A 20,299-nucleotide genomic window follows, 5' to 3' on the forward strand; every position below is an offset into this window, starting at 1 on the left:
GCTGTGTAATTGTTTGTAGGCAGTTACTGTATTCTTGCCAGATGTATTAGCATGTAGAATTCGTTTTTAAACTAGGGCTGCTGCTTGTTTGTTCTCAAGAGTTTGAGAGAAATACCAACTACTACAGTCAACGGTGATCCTCTGATCGACACGGAGGACACGACTGCACCCTCTTATTGGAAAAGTCTCTCTCCTGTGAGGTCATCCAGTGCCATTCCCCTGCCTTGGAGGGGTGGGGGCCTGGCGCACAGCAGGAGCTCTTTGTGATCCACTGGTTCTGGCTACATCATCAGCTTTGCAGTTTCGTGTTTTGCCCAGTAGCGCTGTTCACACCGCTGATGCAGCACGCAGCAACTTCAGTTCTGATGCTGGAGCCTGGGGTCTGTCCTCACGCTATTTAAAAATGTTTCCTAAGGGTTAAATGGTCGCACTGCTCGAATGGGTTCATTGCTACAGAGTGAGGAAAGCCAGGTTTCCCTGAAACTCCTACTAGCACCTTTGTTTGAAGCTTAAAGAAACAGAAGACTCTTAAATACGTATTGCTTACTTTTTAATTGTGAACATGTGTATCTTGGAAATCAGATGTTACTGTCATGCTAATTTACCCAATGGGATTTAAAATAGTTAATTTTGATTTAATTTATGGGCAAATCTAGAATGTGCCATTTTCAGGTATTTTCTATTCCCTCCATCCAAATTCCTCCTTTTAAGTAATTTCTTAACATTATGAATAGTGCTTTCTTCATGCTGTTTCCAGCTAGGAGAGTCAAGCCTTAGGATGTCAGGTTCTCAGAAATGACTGTACAAATTGTGCATGTTTTTTTACGTGCCCATTTGTGATCGGGCCAAAAACTAATTTCTCATCTGTTTTGTGCTGAAGAAACTTGATTTCCTAGTGTCTGGGCGTATCTTAAAAGAGAAAATGCATTGCAAACAGAGCAAGTAATGAGTGAACAAGCCAAAAGCATCCTCCAGCCAGCTTGCTGTGTTCTGCAGAACTAATCCTGAAGCTATCAGATATTGCAGTGCGTGCAGCGAAGCAGTCAGTGGCAGTGCCAGGTCTGACCCAGCTCTTTCCTCTGCTGACGTCTCTGGAGTAGCACACACTCAGAAAGGTTATGCCCTTTCAAAATTACCCTTCCATGGAATGTATGTATAGTCCCTTTAGATTTAAAATAGAGTGCGGTTCTTTTCATTCTATCATCCTTCTGGATGTGGCAGTAGGTGAGTGCAGGGGAGAGACCAGAGGTGCAGATGAGGCCCTTCTCCCACTCGGGCTCTTCCCAGCTGCCCGTCCTTATTCCCCATGCCTCCCCACTTCCCACTAGTGAGGTTACAGTTCCTCTCTGTTCACCATCTCAGGATGACTGGAGAAGCCTGGCCTTCTTTCAGGCAGTGGATAGGAGCTAGTTGGGCTTTTTTTCCCCTTTCTTAAAAGTCTTTTTGAATACAATTGGAATAAAGCACGCATGATTGGAGTGGCTGATTATTGAGAATGCCTCTATCCTACTTCCAGGAGGAGCAGCAAAATTGGCAGTTTTATTTGAGATATGCCAATGTCAAGTCCTGCCCACAAGGACTGGTGAAACATGACCAGATTAATGAGTATCTCTGGTTAGATGAAGGCAAATTGGTATGCAAGGGTCCGCACAGCCAAATTTCATTTCTTGTAAGATAAAAAAAAATTGGGAACAAAGATGTCTTTGGCAGATAGGTTACCCTGTGATGCTTCTTTCTGGTTAAATGGTCACGGTGCAGTGAGCTCAGACACCTCTGAGGAGCATGGAAGCCAGTTCTGCTGAGCGTGAAAGATTCTGTCCCAAAAGCTCATTCCACAGATTCATGAGTGCATGGAGACTTGTATCCACACGAGGCACTGTTGCTGTGTTTTTGTTTTTAAAGAAAAAGTCTTGTGAAACTCACGTGCTCACCGGCCTGGCTGTTTTGGGAGTAGCTGTGCTGAAGGTCATTAAAAGAGTTCAGTTCTAGCATGCGCTCTCCAGATGATGGGGAGCCCCTACTGAGAAGCCGAAGGATGAGCACAGAGCCGACCTGCAGGCTAGGAGGTGTGATGCTTGTGGACCTTAACTTGCAGAACAGATGAGTATCAGATGGGTAACAGATGATCAACGTTTAAAAAATATTTTCAATATATGAATGGGAAAAAGTCTGTGAACACACACCGTGACCTAGCTTCCTTCCTGTATAGAAACCGCACAGAACTAAGCACATCTGAACTTCAGAATAAAGTCACTTTGTGATTGTCAGCAGTTAGTAGCACAGTGTAATGAAGGAGCCACTGGCCTGAAAGGCACAAAGGGTTCCAAAATCAGCCTGCAAAAAAGTTGTAGCATGGGTTCTTGCCCAGTCCTGTGCTTTGGTCAAAACAATCCTGTGCAATGCCACAGGCTTGGGGCAAAATGGCTGGAAAGCTGCATAGTGGAAAAGGATCAGGGGATGCTGGTCAATAGCTTGTTGAACATGAGCCAGCTGTGTGCCCAGGTGGCTAAGAAGGCAAAGGAATCCTGGCTTGTGTCAGAAACTGTGCAGCCATCAGGAGCAGGGGACACCTTATCACTCTCTACAACTGCCTGAAGGGAGGTTGTGGTGAGGTGGGGGGTTGGCCTCTTCTCCCAGGTGGCAGTGATAGGATTACAGGGAATGGCCTCAGGTTGTGCCAGGAGAGGTTCAGGTCTGATATTAAGAAAACTTTCTTATCTGAAAGAGCAGTGAGGCATTGGCACAGGCTGCCCAGGGAGATGATAGTCACTGTCCCTGAGGTGTTTGAGAACAGTGTAGGTGTGGCAATGAGGGATGTGGTCGATGGGCATGGTGGGGGTGGGCGTGTGGTTGGACTTGGTGATCTTCAAGGTCTTTTCCAGCCTTTATCATTCTGTAATTCCTGCCCACGCAGCTGACAGCTCAGGCATTGCCTCAGCTGCTGCTGGCAGTGGAGCAGAGAGCAGGCACTGGCATTGCCTGCCTTCAACTCACCTCTCTTTGCTCTGGTAGATGGACAAAGGCGGTATGCCCAATGTTTGTATTGTGCCTCTCCCGCCTAATCTGTGTTTCAGCTGGCCAAGCAATCACCTGGCATGCTTCCTATGCTTCTAACAACGCTTCAACTAAAGCAAACAAAAAGCCCTATGCAATAGTAACTCCACCTGTCTCTGCTGGTAGGCTTTAGCTTGCAGGTGCTTTGGGAAGGGACCCACAAGCTGACAGAACCCAGGTCTTTTATCCGTGTGCTAAAACAAGCTGTAGTGCTTTAGCGGTAGGAAAAAAAACGTAAAGCTTAGCAAACAAGAGAAACAATCAGCCTCGTTAAAGAAACTTGTCAATGGAAGAACAGCCTTTGCACCATTTTTGTATTTACATTCTCTACAGAGAGTGAACTTTGGTGCTGGTTACTAATGTTCTGATGCTAGGCAGTGTCTCACACATTGTTAAATAAATACTTTAAGTGCAAATAAGGACTTGCTACAGGGGGAGCCTTCAGCATGTTCACATTTCTTACTATGAAGGTGTAGATATGACACGGCATTTTTTACTGTAATCTCCCAAACATTGAGGCAAGCCCACTGACAGCGAGAGGTGAACAGTTCATACCTGTGGGCAGGAAGCAATGAATACCCACAGTATATAGAGAAAGTCAGTCTCACTTCCTTAGAAACTTTTCTGTAATAACTCTTGTGATGTAATGCCTCTTCCCTGAACGGCTGAGAAATAAAAGTCCCCGTTGCTTGGCTGTGGGTGGTTGGTATGGGTTTTTTCTGTTTGGATTTTTTGTTGTTGTTGTTTGTTTTTTATGATTCATGTTCAAAGTCACCGTTAAGGCAGTGAAGGGCTGCTGCACGTGATGTGCCAGAAGAGGCAGGGAGGTGGATCAGGAGGGGATCTCAGCACTGTTGCCAGCTGGATGAACGGGGCACTTACAGAAAAAACAGGCGGGTTCTTCTCAGAGACTTGCAACCTGAACACAAAAAGCCACTGCCATGGGTTGCGGCAGGGAAATCCCGATTAGATAAATGAGGGAAGAGCTCTCACTGGGAGTGGTTATGTGTGAGGTGACCCTGTTATCAGCTTGGAGTGTCGGGTTGGACGAGCTGAGCTCCAGAGCCACCAGCCAAGAGAGGTTGTTGCATGGGTCTGAGCCCATGAAACCTATGTGCAGACCTGTACCCAGTTGTAGAGGTGGCTGTGGAAGAAGCCCTTCTGGGGTCACATTTTCTCCTCTTATGGTCAGGAATATCTTGCTCTAGCAGAAAATAAAGCAATAAGGTGGAGCTATCAGATGGGATGAGTCAGGCAGCTTCCAGCAATAAGGTACTCAGCTTTCACCTCTGTGTAGCAATAGCCAGTCTTTAAGAGGAAGAACTCTGTTTACCCAGTATTTAGAGAGGTTTTTATTCCAGGAATGGAAAAAATTCTTGTGCCCTCAGCTCTGTCTGTTCACAGAACCACAGAACTGCTGTGTCACAAAGATCTGGGTCAAAGCAAATGCTGTAATATAAGTAAGCAATAATGTAGATGCTGCTGGGGAAAGGAATGTTCATTTTCATCTCATTGTAAGTATCATTCAAAGTGTTCTTAAGCAATACTGTTTCTTATATGTTTTTATTTATTTAAATGTGCTATAGATGTGTTGTACTCAAGATGAGTATGTCTATATGGGTGTGTGCAGCTGCCACTCACTAGAATGTAATTGTCTTTATCGCAAAGAGCGCTGGGGAGACATGATTGAAGTTCATGAGAAGGAAAATGTTACAGATGATAAAAACATGGGGATTATCAGTGGGTGTTTCAATAATGGTGAAATTATGTGAAGAGATTGCATTACATTGCCAGGCCCAATTACAGAACAAGCACTATTGATGCTGTGCAGGAAGCCCTGAACTTTTCCATGACCCAGGTCCAGGTGTTTCTTTCATCATTTAGCCATAGCAAGGAGCAGTCTTTCTGTATTTTGAAGGAAGAACCAAAGGGGCAACCAGCCTGGCCCCAGTCGTGCAGCCCTGGGAGGTCTTGCCGTCATGGGAGGTGCTGTCGCCAGCAGTGATTCTGGCAGAGCTCCATACTTGGGTCCTGGTAAGGTGTGTTGGTACAATTCAAGTAAGTAAATACACAACCTGTGACAGGCGTGACTAAAATTTGATGGCATTTCAGCCTGGTGATCAGTTCATAAAAGTTCCCTATTCCCACACTTGAGCTCACATAACATGATAAAATACTCATTGTGTGTGTTGTGGGGAATTTCTTAAAAGTCACTGAATTTTGAAAATGTGTTTGGTAAATGGATAGATAAAAAATTCCCAGAAAGCAATACCAAGATTGCCTCTCCACCTTCTACCTTGATTTTCTTTTTCTTTTTCTTTTTTTTTTTTTCTTTTCTGCATTCCTTCTCAGCTAACACCACACTGTGGTAACTAGCTATTCAGAGTTACACATCCACAATTTTAATGTGCCTGCTGCAAATTCAGTGCGCGCATGATGATGTGCATGTGCTCAGTTGAACTCACCAAGAACTAGATTCTTGATTAGGTTGTGATTAGTTTGCTTACTGCAATCAAATGCCTTTTGATAAAAAAAACACCTTAATTTGCACAATAACTTACACTTTTTTTCATCCTGGCAGCGTTTTCTTCTGCCTTTTTCCCAAAGCGAAGATGAGGAGTTAGGCAAGCTTTTGTTTCTGCAGACAGAGATGATCTGTTCCTGCAACCAGGTGGTTTCCACCTTGGTTATTCATTGGTGGGCATTACTACTGTGTGCTGCTCCACACTGTGCATGTTTGGGTTGTCTCTTTTTGCCCACTGATGTGAGTGTGCAGGAGGTGAAGGCACCTGGCTCATTCTGAGATATCCAGTGTACCAGCACTTGACATGATCGTGGTCTCCATACCACCTATCGGGCAACAACTGCCCCCCTGCAGGCTGGTACACACAGCAATAAAGGACCTACCAGCACAGAGTGAGATCACTTTATCACAAGCCCAGCATCCCATTCTGGGGCTGTGGGATGTGCATGCCGGTGGTACAGCATTCAGAATTGCCGTGGTGCACACAGTGTGGCAGTACGCCCAAAGCGTGTCCAATACACAGTGGCACTTTGACCAGTGGGCTGGGCTCAGCCAGCCCCAGCCTCCAACCATCTCTCCACAGCAAAAAGTGCAGCAGTTTTATGTCCCCGTGTCCCTCTGATGGCATGTTCCTAAATGACATCCTGTACTAAATGTTCCGACAGCCGTCACTCTTGTGTTCGACCCCAAGACAGGCCATCAAGATGACATCCCATTGCTGTTTTGTGTTATTGCAGCAAGATTTTGTGTTCTGCAGCACTGAGTGACTGGCAAGCTGAAAAACAATATCCTAACAGAGCGAAGACACAAGCTTGTGTGACATATTTTTGGGATAAAGCAATATTGCCAGACATTTGGGAATTAGTCCCTGAAAAAAAAGGACATTTTTCTCATTGGTTTGCTTCATAATTAGTTCCAAACTTCAGAGTGAGTGCAGTTTCCAAGAAGGAACAATTGCTTATGTTTAATTTAGAACAACTCATGTTTCTCAGCTAAATTAAATCAAAGCCACAACAGGGACTTTATAAATGGGGAAGTCATTTTAATAATTACTTCCTCATAAGACATGCCCAAGAGGAAAAGAGATGCTCTCAGTCATGGAGCTGCTCTCCTAAGCATGAGGGGGATCAGGCTTTCCTCCCTCTGCTTTCTGATGCACCTGCTGCAGGACAAGATAAGCAGTAAGTAAAGGCTTTCAATTCTCTTCCTACCTGGGGAGGAGGGCTGGGTCTGCTCACAAAGGTGGGCAAGTCAGGAAATCTCTGTATACAGAGGCTGGTTTCAAAAGTCCTGTCATTTCCAAATTAGTCTCATTTTGTCTTTCAAAATGCAGCTGAAATGAGTGTGATGTTCATCGCGTTTACTTACAGTTCTGTTACCGGCTTCAGTTCAGTTTGCAGAAGTCTCCAGTTCTGAGATATACCACAGATAAAACTGCAGGCATATGAAGTCAGCTGGGTCATGAAATCCAGAAACCTGTTAGGATTTGGATGCTTCAGTGAGTGTTAACTGATTCTGTTACCTGTATCTGTTTCAGTTTGGAAACAGCTTATCTTGAAAGCTGTCAGGCAGCTTTTTCCGTCAGTTCAGATGGGAAAAACAGTGAATGTCATACTATTTTATTAGGCAAGAACCAACAAACACAGCTGTGGTGACTATTAAAACATAGTTACCATATACTATATACCATAGTTAAAACATAGTCCCTGCAGGCTAAACCTGAGAAGGACAGAGCACCTACCTTTAACTACTGGTGCAGCTGTGTACTGCATGCTTTAGGAGCTGATCGGAAGGGTTTGTCTGCTGGGATGTCCACCGGGCATCTTTAATGGCAGTAAATTCAATTATGAAAGAAAAAAAAAAAAACAAAAAAAAACCACCACGATTTGTTCCTTTCACAATCCTGGCTGTGGTCTGTAATTTCTACATCTGCTCACTGCAACACGGAAAGTTTGGAATATGAGACCCAGATTTAACTTCCCTACCAGCTGCTAGCCTAAAACCACCCGAGCAGTGTGTGCCTGGATGCAGAGGTGCCTGCCTGGGAGAAATGTGTGCTGTCACTGTTCCTTACTATTTGCAGCCATTTTAGTCCTGGAAAATCGAGACCTTCGAGATGCAATCAAGCCACAGGGGGTACGGTTTTACTCACTGAACTTCAACAATACGCTGCGCTGGCTGCCTGGAAGGGCTGGAGAGGGAGAAACCACACTCTACTTTGTGCAGTATAAAGTGTAAGTGCCGGGGGAACTCCAGCATGCCTCATTCAGCAGCCCATCCCTGCTTGGCAAGCCAAAGGGATCTCGCAGGTGCCAAAGGATACCTGGGGCACAGCCACGTCCTTCACTGCTGCCAGCTCCCTGCACTTATCACAAGCCCGTAAAGTGCAGCTGAGCAGCCTGAAGGACATGGAGGTCAGGCACGTCTAGCAACGTGACACACACCCTCATGGCACCTCAGTGTGGCACATACATGCAGTTTGTGGGATGCCTCTGGGGCCACCAGCCTGCCCCAAGCAGGTATGGCAGGTCAGGCGCCGTGCAGGAGCACAGTCAGGGGTTCGGTGGCCCGCTGTGCCACAGGGTGCAGTGCTGTTGCCTGTTCCTCAGGGGGGGCCTGCTCCACAAAGGAGGCCTGCTTCTGTCCCCAGCACATCTGGTCCAGCACCTCACAGCATGAAAGCCTTTGGTTCCTTTGGGGAACAGACTGTTACAAGTTCTGCACAGATCTGTTTGATGATAGCTAGGGCTCGCATTGCTCCTCCTTTCCCCAAAGGTATGGGCAGAGCAAGTGGCAAAACAAAGAAGAGTGCTGGGGGATTCAGAGCCATTTCTGTGACCTGACAGAGGAGACTTCTGACGCCTATGAGGCCTACTACGGCAGGGTGCAAGCTGCTTCGACCGATGTCCGCTCCGACTGGAGCCTCAGCTGCAGATTCACTCCCTGGCGAGAAAGTAAGTGCAAACACATGGGCTCTCTGAGATGGGGCTGGGTTTTCTGCAGCGTGGAGCACAGCATTTTTGCTCCAAATCTGCTGTCAAAAGTGATCCCCTTCTAGCTAGAAAACTGTACTGAAAGAAGTTGTGTGTCCACAGCAGCTCTCAGGTGAAGTGTTTGCGATAAAATAACTTTCCTCACACTTGAACCGACTCCAGGTGAGCAGCATCTTAGCTACAATTTGGGGATCAGAAATGCCTGGCTCCCTTCCACTCAACCTCTCCCTCAAGGCATGGAACTCCACAAAATACTTGCAGCAGTTTTAGACGCTGCTGGAAGCATTGAGCACAGTGTGAAGAAGGAAATGTTCTCTGCTAGAGGGAAAGGGGAGAAGAGAGAAGGCAGCTGCATAGCCAACAGCCTTCTCACATGCCTGTGTTTTTCCCACATGTATTTTCCTGGCAGTAGTATATTTAGAAAGGGCATGCACAGAGCTTTTAGTTAGTACAGCCATTGTAATTCCATAGTGCACAATGAAACTGCAGGATTGTTAGCACACTAAGCAGTGTCAATGTACCTACCACTAAGCTCCCATAAATTATCAATTTTTTCCCTCTCTGGTCAATGTAAAACTGAAGCGTAGACACCAACACAAGTCACTCCACAGCCCTGACGTGCAAACTAACTTGTCCTGTGTAGGCAAGACCATATTCTTTGAGCTAGAGCTGCATCTTGCAGCAGCAGCAGCTCACCTTGCCCTGCACCACATCCTCCTAAGAAGATGTGGGGCAGCCACTGCTTTCAGGGGTACACAGGCACCATGTGAAACCCTAGCTGTGTTTAACCAAGCAGGCTGCATGAGTTCTGAGAAGAATGATTGAAGCTGTGTCCTTGACCTGAAATGGTTCAAATATTTCTGCAGCTCAAGATAGCAGAAAAATGTGAAGAAAAAGAATCAGGGCAAAGAATCCAAAACATCCTGTTCTGTGGATCTTTATTAATAGACATGCTACAATCATGCTCACAGCTTTGTTTATACCCTTAGCTATGATAGGACCTCCAACAATAAAGGTGGTTCACAGCAACAAATTTGTAGTACTAAAGCTCCGGGCTCCACGTTCGGCTTATAAAAGGAAGAGAGGCAGCATGATACCAATGACAAATTATTATGATCTTCTGTACCAAGTCTTCATAATTAACAACTTGCTAGACGAGGTAAGTACATATTCAGATATAAACTCTTTACCACTGAAAAGCCAAGAGAATATGTGCACACTCTTCCCTTTTACAGCCCTCTAGGATTGGAAGAGTGTAAATGGCTGTGTAAGTATCTGAACACAAAGTAAAGTTTTCAGGAATTGAATTTGGTTAAACTGGGTTGTAATTCATCCCCACTTTCTTCATTCCCACTGGTGTAGTATTTCAGAATCTAAAGCCTAGTTGAAACAGTTGGGACATGAGGGCAATTTGGGGTGTTGTTTTTTTTTTAAAGAAAGAAAAAACAACAACACCAAAACTAACACATAAATAACTAATGCTAGTTAATGTTGTTGACTTAATGCCAACCCATGTGTTGCTCTGAACTTTCCATCCTTCCCAGCTTAGTAATAGACACACATGCATGACCAGCTGTTTCTCCTCCCTCTGTCTGAAGCAACACAGAGTGCTGGTGTATGAAGGAAAAGACAAGGTGATCAAAATAGAAGATCTGAGGCCGGGAATCAGCTACTGCATCGTGGCTAGAACATCAGTGCTGGTGCTGGGCCGCAGCAGTGCCTACAGCAGCAGACAGTGCACTGTGCTGCTGTGACCAGGTGGCCACCGCCGCAGGCCAGAGCCAGAGAGGATGCAGCAAGCTGACATCCACCCCCTCCCCAAAAGGAGAAGGTGACATATGGCAGGAATGCTGCTGTCTCACAGGGCATCATTTGCCAGAGTTCTTGCATCTTCTTGGCTCGTTTCACTCCAGATGAGAATGATAAGCCCAGTAAGGTTAGAAGAACGGTATGGATAATTATTTGCATGGTGTCAGAGTGCTCAGAAATGCCTCCTTCTTCCCTTTCTTCAAACAGCTATGCATAATATTGTTTCATCAGTTTTTACTGCCATCAAGCAATTATTAACCAGGAAAATGAGTGGTCTCCAGCTTTGTTAACAGGCAATTCTGCTGCAACATCTCTAGGGATTTACCTAGTGTGTTTAATCTAAATGTACCCATCCTCATTTAATGGCCATTATTTAGGTGTTATGTGTTTAAAAATGAGTCGTTTATCAAATTTCATGAGTTTCTATGAGAATGCAGGAGTTATTTCAACTAGCTGGTCTAAGTAGTCTGTTTACTCACCTCAATCACTGTATTATATTAATGTATCACTTGCTCAGCAGAGATTTATTATTCATCCTGCCTTGCAGGTGCCAAGGCGCAAAGCACATAAGGACACCTGTGACATTGGCCACAGCAAGCTTAAGTTTGTGTCCTTTCTAAGAGAGGAAACCAGGAAATCTTCAGACTTTGAGCCTGTGCTTCTGGGTGCCTCCTGGCTATAGCATAACTGTAACAGATTTTCCTTCTTCTCCTTCATCAAGTGATGCATAACATTAGTCTTTCTTGAGAGACAGTCAATAGTTCAGGCTAAGGAGCTTGTTTCTAGGTGATTTCCCCACACTGATGCAGAGCTTTCCCCATACTGTACAAGGCAGAACAACTTACAGAGGTACAAGAGGGGTGCGGGCAGAAGGAATCTTCAGTTGAAGTCCATAGCATGCAGCTTAAACATGCACTGCAGCAGCAGTTCTTTCTTTTCCCAGTTACTGCAATAATGGTGGAGGCTGCCTCCTGTTACAGGCCCAGCTGTAAACTGACATCTGGGGTCTAAAATATGGCTGGACTACATATGTGGATGCTTTTTAAATTAAACTTTGCTGCATTAAATAATTAATGCATCACAATCATTTAATGTTACACAAATCCCAAGGATTCCTTGTATGCCCTATAGCACAATTTAAGACAATATGTATCTGCATTTACAGAGCAAAGAGTCTTATATTGTAATAAAAAAAATGTGAAAAGCACTTGTGAAAATATCTTTAAGATTGTTGCTACGGTTTTCTATTTTAAAACTTGAAGTTAAAATACGATTTATGAATTAGAAGTTTCAACACTTTGTTTCTTCTATAACAAAGATTGTAGAAGAAAGTGAAATAGACGTCCTTTAAAATATGTGTGCTCAGTGCTATGCCTTCATAGTGTCCTCAGTATAACATTTCTGGTAGTGAAACCATCATACAATTAGACAGGAAATCATGTAAACTGAAACAGAAAAGATCCTTGCTTTCAGTTAATGACAGACATTTAAGGGGAAGAGACCTTTATTTTAAACCAATACATGATGAACAAGCGCTGTCCATCACCTGTCATTTCCAACGATTCAACTCTTCCTTGTCTTCGTCTCACAAGAGAGAAGTTTTCCTGGGCAAGGACTGAGTAGATACACACTAAGCCACCGATGGAGAGGGAAAGTGGCTTTTGTCAGTTCTACTAGGTCTGTAACTAATAATAATCTTTATACTTAACATCATTCTACTATTGGGAATTATATGAGGCAGTGAGAGAGGGCCAGGCATAAGAAACCAAAGTTTTACCCTTGGGTAAATGGAGTTCCCTGCTACATAGATGCTCTCCACTTTTCCCTTAATTTACAGATACTGGGGTGAATTAGTTAATTCTAAATGAGAGACCTTGAGTTCATTTACACCCCGTTCGAACTATTTTCCATTTTTTTGTCGTCAGCACCTCACCTACAAGCAGCACTGCTGAAAGCAGCAGCAGGATGCCAGCAGCACGAATCTGGGAGGAGGCCTTGCTTAAGTAAGTGAATGCTGGTCACTTGTGCCCTTACGAAAATGAAAAAAGACATCACATATTAAATATTTCCACCATCTGATTCTAACACGTGATGTATTTGACGACCTCTCTTGCAAGTATCTAACCATGTCCACACACACAGTCCATAAAATCAGGTTTCCTGCTCAGTACTTCCCTATTTACTCCTCTCCCACTTCATCCAGTCATTTTACTGTGCCCCTATTGCACAGTTTCTTAATTCAGGTACATTTATTTGGGAAATGAGACTACTTAAACTTCAATACAATACCTAGCCCCATGACAAATTCCAGATCTCAGCACCTGCTGATAAGCTGCAAGAACTGCATGCAACCTGCATGATGCTGCCCTGCTCTACCCCTTGCACTGGGCAGAACCTCCATAAAACTGCTCAGGCAAAGAGTTAGGAAACAGCACGTTGTGTATTGCAGCACTGGTGACTTCATCCACTTGTGACTTATCACAACCTAAAGATATTTGCAGTAATTCAAGTTCTTTCTCAAATTCACTTCTTGCCTTAGTGCAGCTCATTTTACCCTTGTTAAACTAAGATAAACTTTTATTATGGTCACATCTACTAATCCTGGTCAGGGAACAGTCTCTAGATACTGTATCCATGTCAGATTCAGAGCATAAAAATGTTTAGGACTCTAAATCTTCAGCAGAATTTATGAAGAAGAAGGTGCCTGAAGAGTTTAGACCTGGCTAGGAATGTAGTAGGTGCTGTGCTATAGAATCATAGAATCCTCAGAGTTGGAAGGGACCTTTAAAAGTCATCTAGTCCAACTCCCAACTCCTACAGACTCACAGAAGTTGGAAACCAAATTATTTTTCTTTTTAACTTGATAAAATTATACAGAACTGTACACTGGGAAAAAGAATTAGAAATCTGAAGAAGTCTTGTGCTGTCATATTTGCTAAGAAGATTTCACTTCCTTAGCAACAACAGAGCCTTACAGAAAGTGGTGCAAGAGTTGCAGGAATTTCTTCCATTCTGAAAGCAACTTGATTTATTATTAACAACCCCATGATGTTCTGCAAAAGTCAATTTTCTCTTTCTATTTGGAATGTGAATTTATTTTTGGCATGGCTCTGCAATGTAATTTTACAAGGGAAGGTTCTGGTAAAATGGTTAGTGCCATATTTTTCTCCACAGGCAGCAATAGTGCCCTGTTCCCACAAGAAGTTCCATTGGGTTTGCAGAACAGAGGGTTCATGCAGGGACAAGTACTTCACTGTAGCAGGTACAAGCTGCATGATCTGCACCAACAGCACGTAGATAGTGCTGGTAATGCTGTTGCTTTTAAAAACAAAATTTTTGATGCCTTAGCCCATATGCTGCACTGCTGTTAATATCTCCGTGAAGGCAGAAAGGAGGAATAACTTTCTCCTAGGCTCTGAATTACAGCCGGGCTTTCCAGAAGGCAAGGGAGTTTGGAAATAATTGGAAAAGTGAATTCTGGCCTTCTTCCCCCTTCCTTCTCATGGGTACAAGGTCGTCTCTGGTGTGGGTCCACCTCTCAGAGCTGATATGTTGGGTGTTCAGCACATGTGCACACAAGGCAGGATGCCTTCAAGTTGTTTGCTTGATCCCCACAATGGGGCTGTCCATGTAGTGCACATGCTGGAACTCTCCTGGCCTCTTCTCTGCTGTGAACTGTGGAGGGCCTTCTGCAATGAAGCCTGAATAGGGCGGAGGAGAGTAGTGTCCACGCAATTCCCCTACAAGCTTGCAGGGCCTAGCTGTACACACAACCTCCCCCCAGTTTTTTTTCCACCAGACACTTCCCAGCAAAGAGATAAAGCCTGGGTTGAAACCAGATGATCATCACGGCCCTCTTCAACCCAGTCATTCTATGGTTGCTAGAGCCACAGCATTTCCATTAAGTGGAAAGATGAAGCAGAAGAACAAAATCAGGACTTGCACAATTTGTTCTCTAAGATCTCGCCTGCTGCATCACTGGGGATGTCCACAGTCACGCACACAGTCTGTCGCAATGGCCTCATCTGGCCACGTCCTCCTGTCACAGCTGGGGATCCTGCCATGGAGAAATAAATATTACATCTTTCAGAGTATGCCATTATTGATCTTTCTGTGAAGTGGATCCCATCCCACAAGGCCAACCCTTTCTACCTCACCATGCTGAACATTACCTTATCTGTGGAATAGAGTAGCAGCTAATCTCCCACTGTGAATGATACCAACTTCCTTTTCCACTGGCACACACAGCTGCAATATTTGACTACTAGGCATTCAATAGCAGACTTCTGGAAAAGCTGATGGAGCAACAGCAATGGAGCAGATGCTTCAGCCTTATAAATTAGGAGAATATTATGCATAGCCAGCTGTACCATATACATGCCCAGTTTTATACGATGCCATGATCCTTGGCGTTCATCATATGGTCTAGCACTGGGCCAACCCTGTTCACACTTCCCATATATTTGCTCTAATCAGATTTAAATTTGGGGGTTATTTGCTTGCATGACTTGATCTTATGTAAGAACCTTCCTCATGGCCTAAGGGCAGGGTATGATTGTGAAATTATGTTGGTTTTTGCATCAGATCGATCAGGTGTTATCAAGTATTCCACTCGCAGTGAACTTCTCCTAACTAGACGACTTTCTGTGGATTTCCTATGGATTTTGATGTTTGCTACAATGATTGAAGGTATTAATCTGTAGTAAAAAAAGAAGCAAAACAACTCCCGAGAGTTAGTTTGCCACAAAGGACATAAAACATATAGTAAGAGTACATGTGCAGAGAAACAGGGAAAGAAATAGCACTGGTGTTCATCACCGTAAAAATGTACAATATCCTTAGCTGCTTGTTTTCAGGTTCTTTCATAAAATGCTTTCAAGAAGAAAAAAGCTTGATAATTGAATTTCCCAAATGATGAAATATCTTGCTGTTGTACTGCTGTTCTTACAAGTTGATTTTGCTGATGGCCTGTCTCAAACAGTCCTTGCTGCCAGGATTTTGTCTTGAGATGGGGAAAAAAAAAAACAAAAAGGAAGGTTGAGCCTTGATGCGTAGAAGAAAATTTCAAAAAGATTCCTTGAGAAGGAATTTACCTGACGTAAATACTGAAGATTCAAAACCACTCTTATTTCTTAAATTATTATGTTCTTTTCTAAGGTATAGATTGTAAGGACACCTTACACTGATTCACATAAACACATACCCTCAGCGCTGACAAAATGCAGCCCAACAGGATGACATGGTGGGGACTCCAGTGGCATCCTTATGCTTAAACAGAAGAAGGGATAAGTGAACATCCACTGTGCTAACTGTTGTACTTACAAGAGTGATTGTAAAACTATCATTACATTAATGTCTTTATGTCCTTCAAGCAATGTCATTCTGTCATGATAGGGGCACTGTTTATTAATTCTGGGTTTTTTTGTTTATTTATTTTTGTAATAAATCATATTGATTTCAAGAAACAGCCATAAGCACTTGTTTTTCATTTTGAAACAATGCATGAGCAAGTATTTTTAACATTGTTATGGAACACTGGCTTTGTTTAAAACCTGGTAAATTACATGCATTTGATTGTCATAAGACTGGGATGAACTCTTATTTCAGGCCTAAATTCTTATTCTTGATTTTTATATTGGAAAGCATGAAGGTTCTAAAATTTATCAACAAAAAGAAAAACAATAGGGCTGACTCAAAATCACTCTTCAAGTTGATCTGCAAACTCACTAATTGTGTTCCCATATGCAAAGAGAGACATAAAATTGGGGCCAAAACAGATGTAAAACTTTGATTTAGGCAGAATGGAAAAGATTCTGGGGAACAGCAGAATGACTAATACAAGGCAAGAAGTGAGAGTGTGCACAGAATGCGGCTGGGGATAACATGCTTGCAGCATTAAAGGAGAAATGTGTGCTATTTCAACCAGCTTACAAAACACAAGCAAAGTGACTTGGACAGCTACATGTCTAACTGCTGGCACAGACACTAAACAATTTGTGCCTTTGAAAAGGACTGTTATATTAGTCTAGAGAAAGACCATTTTTTATGAGCGTCCACGGCCAAAGAGAAACCTTACACCTACAGGGTCATGATGCTCATGCATTCTGCTCAGAGAGATATTTCAACAGCAGTCTTTAAGCCTAAAGAGCCATTATCAAGAAGATGTTTTAAAAGAGAGATTCATCCATGGTAGCGGGAGCTGCAATTACTGGAAAGGCTTATTTGTTGCAGCTGTTCAAGAGATAAATCCAGACACACAGAAGGGCTGAATCACCTCAGCACAGATACCATTAAAGATATGTATATGATTTTGTGGTCATTTCACACCAACGAGCAGCTAAGTCCCTCCACACCGCTCTCTCACTCTCCATCCTCAAAAGACAATAATGATGAAAAAGGGTTAGTGAGAACTGAGAGAAGTGAGGCTGAGAGAAGGACAGAGAGATCCTTCACCAATTACCATCACCAGACTCAACATAAGAGAGACTGGCGTAGTTTATTGGCTGCTAAAAGCAGACTAGAGCAGTGAGAACTAAAAGCAAACTAAAAACACTTCTCTCCACCCACTCCTCTTTGTTCCCCCCAAGTGGTGAAGGAGAACAGAGAACAGGGGCTGCAGTCAGTCTGTAACACTTTGCTGCAATTCATGGTTACTCTCCATCCCTGCTCCAACATGGGGTCTCTTCCACACCTTTAGTTTGAGCAAATACAGTGCTTAGGATGTACTGGCGTATAGCTGGCAAAAATAGCTTATGGAAAGATTTTTTTCCTCCTTTTAAATAACAGAACCATACGAAAATCAACTGCAAGCACCAAATTATATTACCAACAGTCATCAAAAGGAACATTATATTGTTAATTTTGCCATGACTGACCACTGTCACAAAAACTATCCAGCTACTCCCAGACAAAGTAGGAAATGCAATAGTTTAAAACTAAGCAGTCACCATGATCCAAGGAAAGAGCTGTACATCCAAGAACCCGAGCTCTGTAGTCAGAAGCATGACCTCTCAAGGTCCAGTGACAGCCAGTCATGGTAAAGGATGAAGCGTGCAAATGATGTGAACTGGGGAGGGCAAACTGAACAGCAGAGAACCTTCAGTCGATTTTCCACAAACCCCAGCACTGCATGGAAGTAGGATCAACGAAAACACTTCCAGAGAAATATATCTAATGAAAACATGGCATTTTACTGAAAGGAAAACATTTATTAAAATATGTTTCAAAACATTATGTTCTTCAAGTGAAAAGCCAAAGCGAGTTCCTATTCTTTGTGGCCAAAAATATTTCCTTTGTTTTCCAGAGTGAGTTTTCCAGTGTGAAGCTGGTACTTCCCAAAGTCACCTCTGATCAGTATTTAATGCATTTAGTCATAGCTCTTACTAAAAACGGAGGTAACCTTTAGGAATGCTTCCGGTGAGATACCATTTCTTTCAAAGGAGAAAAATTCAATAGCTCTTCCTGGAGTGCAGAATACAGTCATGAATGCAGGAAGGAAGAAAGAGGACACTGAACTGCACTGCTTACTGTCCCAAGAGGGACGCTCACATTAGAAGCTGAGATTGTTCTGATCATCCTCTGCTTTTTATTAGTGACATTCCTGTGATTTCAGTGACACAGACTGACATGTCAGCATTATACATGGATGTGAAACCAAAGAGTCTCCCCTGCCTTAAGTCATGGCTCCTCTCTGTTGCAGGAATTCTGCTCATTTCTTGCAAGTTTCACAAATACACCCTGAAATACACCATTTCCCAAATTCCTGCTACACTATCTAGAAAAGAATCACAGAATCGTAGAGGTTGGAAGGGACCTCCAGAGATCATCGAGTCCAACCCCCTGCCAAAGCAGGTTCCCTACACCAAGTCACATAAGTACGTGTCCAGGCAGGTCTTGAATATCTCCAGAGAAGGAGACTTCACAACCTCCCTGGGCAGCCTGTTCCAGTGCTCCGTCACCCTCACCGTGAAGAAGTTCTTGCACGCATTTGTGCAGAACTTCCTATGCTGCAGTTTCTGGCCGTTTTCCCTTGTCCTGTCTCCACACATTGCTGAAAACAGTCTGGCCTCGCCACTCTGCCCCCCACACCTCAGATATTTATAGACCTGGAGCAAGTCCGCTCTTAGTCTTCTTTTCTCAAGGCTAAACAGACCCAGTTCACTTAGCCTTTCTTCATAGGGGAGATGCTCCAGGCCCTTCACCATCTTTGTGGCCCTCCGCTGGACTCTTTCCAAGAGATCCCTGTCTTTTTTGTACTGGGGAGCCCAGAACTGAACACAGTACTCCAGATGAGGCCTTACCAGGGCAGAATAGAGAGGGAGGATCACCTCCCTCGACCTGCTGGACACGCTCTTCTTAATGCACCCCAGAATGCCATTGGCCTTTTTGGCCACAAGGGCACACTGCTGGCTCATGGCCAACCTGTTGTCCACCAGGACGCCCAGGTCCCTCTCTGCAGAGCTCCTCTCCAGCAGCTCATCCCCCAGCCTGTATTGGTGCATGCAATTATTCCTCCCTAGGTGTAAGACCCTACACTTGCTTTTGTTGAACCTCATCCGGTTTCTTACTGCCCAGCTCTCCAGCCTGTCCAGGTCTCGCTGAATGGCAGCACAGCCTTCAGGCGTGTCAGCCAATCCTCCCAACTTCGTATCATCAGCAAACTTGCTGAAGGTGGCCACTATCTCCTCATCAAGGTCATTGAAGAAGATGTTGAACAAGATTGGACCCAGCATAGACCCCTGGGGGACACCACTGGTTACAGGTCTCCAAACGGACTCTGCACCGCCAACGATGACCCTCTGCGCTCTGCCAGTCAGCCAGTTCTCAACCCAACTCACTGTCCACTCGTCTATCCCACAGTTCCTCAGCTTTGTTATAAGGATGTCGTGGGAGGCAGTATCAAATGCCTTGTTGAAATCAAGGTAGACTACATCCACTGCTCTCCCCCCATCCACCCAGCCAGTGACAACATTGTAGAAGGCTACCAGGTTGGTCACGCATGACCTCTCCCTGGTGAACCCATGCTGACTACTCCTGATAACCTCCTTTTTTTCCAATTGTCTGGAGATGGCATCCAGCACAAGCTGTTCCATCCCACCTTTCCAGAGACAGAGGTGAGGCTGACTGGCCTGTAATTATTTGGATCTTCCTTCTTGCCCTTTTTGAAGACTGGAGTGACTTTGAAGAAAACAATGAAATCAAAGCCTAAAAATCTTCTGCTATATAATCACAGGTGTTTGGACAGCTTACTGAGGCTTACATGTGGGGAACTAAGGATTAACTCCCCTTTCCATGTTTCATTTTAGCTGGTAAACAATGTAGAACATGATGCATTTCTACAAACAATCACAATTAAAACCATATGTTTAATGTTTACAATCCAAGTGCCACTGATACTTTTTAATGAATTTCATGACTCTAGTAAGCTGAAGATTGATCAGGCAGTGGGACAAAATATATACACGTTTATATATCAGTATAAGAAAGGGAGAAAAAAATCAGTGCTAAAAATGAGGTAGAAAAAAACGTAGAATACCCTTGTGATGTGGAAAACAGAATTTCCCAGAGCTATTTACACTTTCTTAGGGACCAAATTAAACAAAAGAGTAAGAGATTCACTTTTTCCTTTTCTCCATCTTGTGTTGGCTATCATTTCTCAGGGGCTGTTAACTTAACCCCATGAGGAATTTACCCATGTAGTAAACAGAGCTTCCAGGTAAGGTCTGAGTAGGCACAAGCCAGTATTACTGCATGTAATGGTTGTAGAAGACCATAAGTTTGGGCTGGTGTCACAAGTAGAGCACACCTCCTTTGCTTCAGGCTGAAGCAAAGTCTGACTGGGTTTTCAAAGTGTGATGTCCAGCTTCATGCCATGAAGCAGACCATCTGCATTCAGTTGCTTAGAGAAGCATCTTAGCCA

General features: G+C 43.8%; 1 protein-coding gene across 3 annotated transcripts; it reads left to right on the plus strand.

Moving 5' to 3' along the window:
• The first annotated feature begins 3 nt into the window (after positions 1-3).
• Positions 4-15,825, plus strand: IL22RA2 (interleukin 22 receptor subunit alpha 2). Of its 3 annotated transcripts, none has more exons than XM_085217213.1 (5): positions 4-6,759; positions 7,662-7,812; positions 8,354-8,532; positions 9,561-9,730; positions 10,928-15,825. In XM_085217213.1, the coding sequence occupies exons 1-5, from the start codon at positions 6,645-6,647 to the stop codon at positions 11,060-11,062; spliced, it is 750 nt and encodes a 249-aa protein (XP_085073339.1). In that variant the 5' UTR covers positions 4-6,644; the 3' UTR covers positions 11,063-15,825. The 3 variants fall into 3 exon arrangements, with proteins under 3 accessions (XP_085073339.1, XP_085073338.1, XP_085073340.1); XM_085217212.1 differs by lacking the exon at positions 10,928-15,825 and adding an exon at positions 10,170-10,912; XM_085217214.1 differs by lacking the exons at positions 4-6,759; positions 10,928-15,825 and adding exons at positions 6,776-7,076; positions 10,170-10,912.
• Positions 15,826-20,299: the final 4,474 nt, after the last annotated feature.

The sequence above is a fragment of the Meleagris gallopavo genome, chromosome 2, assembly GCF_905368555.1.
Source record: "Meleagris gallopavo chromosome 2, MGAL_WU_HG_1.1, whole genome shotgun sequence".
Taxonomy (NCBI): Eukaryota; Metazoa; Chordata; class Aves; order Galliformes; family Phasianidae; genus Meleagris; species Meleagris gallopavo.

What these genes read in the sequence shown, in the direction of transcription:
- IL22RA2 (XM_085217212.1), top strand. Translation starts at nt 6,645, where the DNA reads ATGCCCAAGAGGAAAAGAGATGCTCTCAGTCATGGAGCTGCTCTCCTA. An exon ending in TACTTTGTGCAGTATAAAGT is followed by an intron (nt 7,813 to 8,353) that starts GTAAGTGCCGGG and finishes CTTTCCCCAAAG; the next exon opens with GTATGGGCAGAGCAAGTGGC. An exon ending in TTAACAACTTGCTAGACGAG is followed by an intron (nt 9,731 to 10,169) that starts GTAAGTACATAT and finishes CTCTGTCTGAAG; the next exon opens with CAACACAGAGTGCTGGTGTA.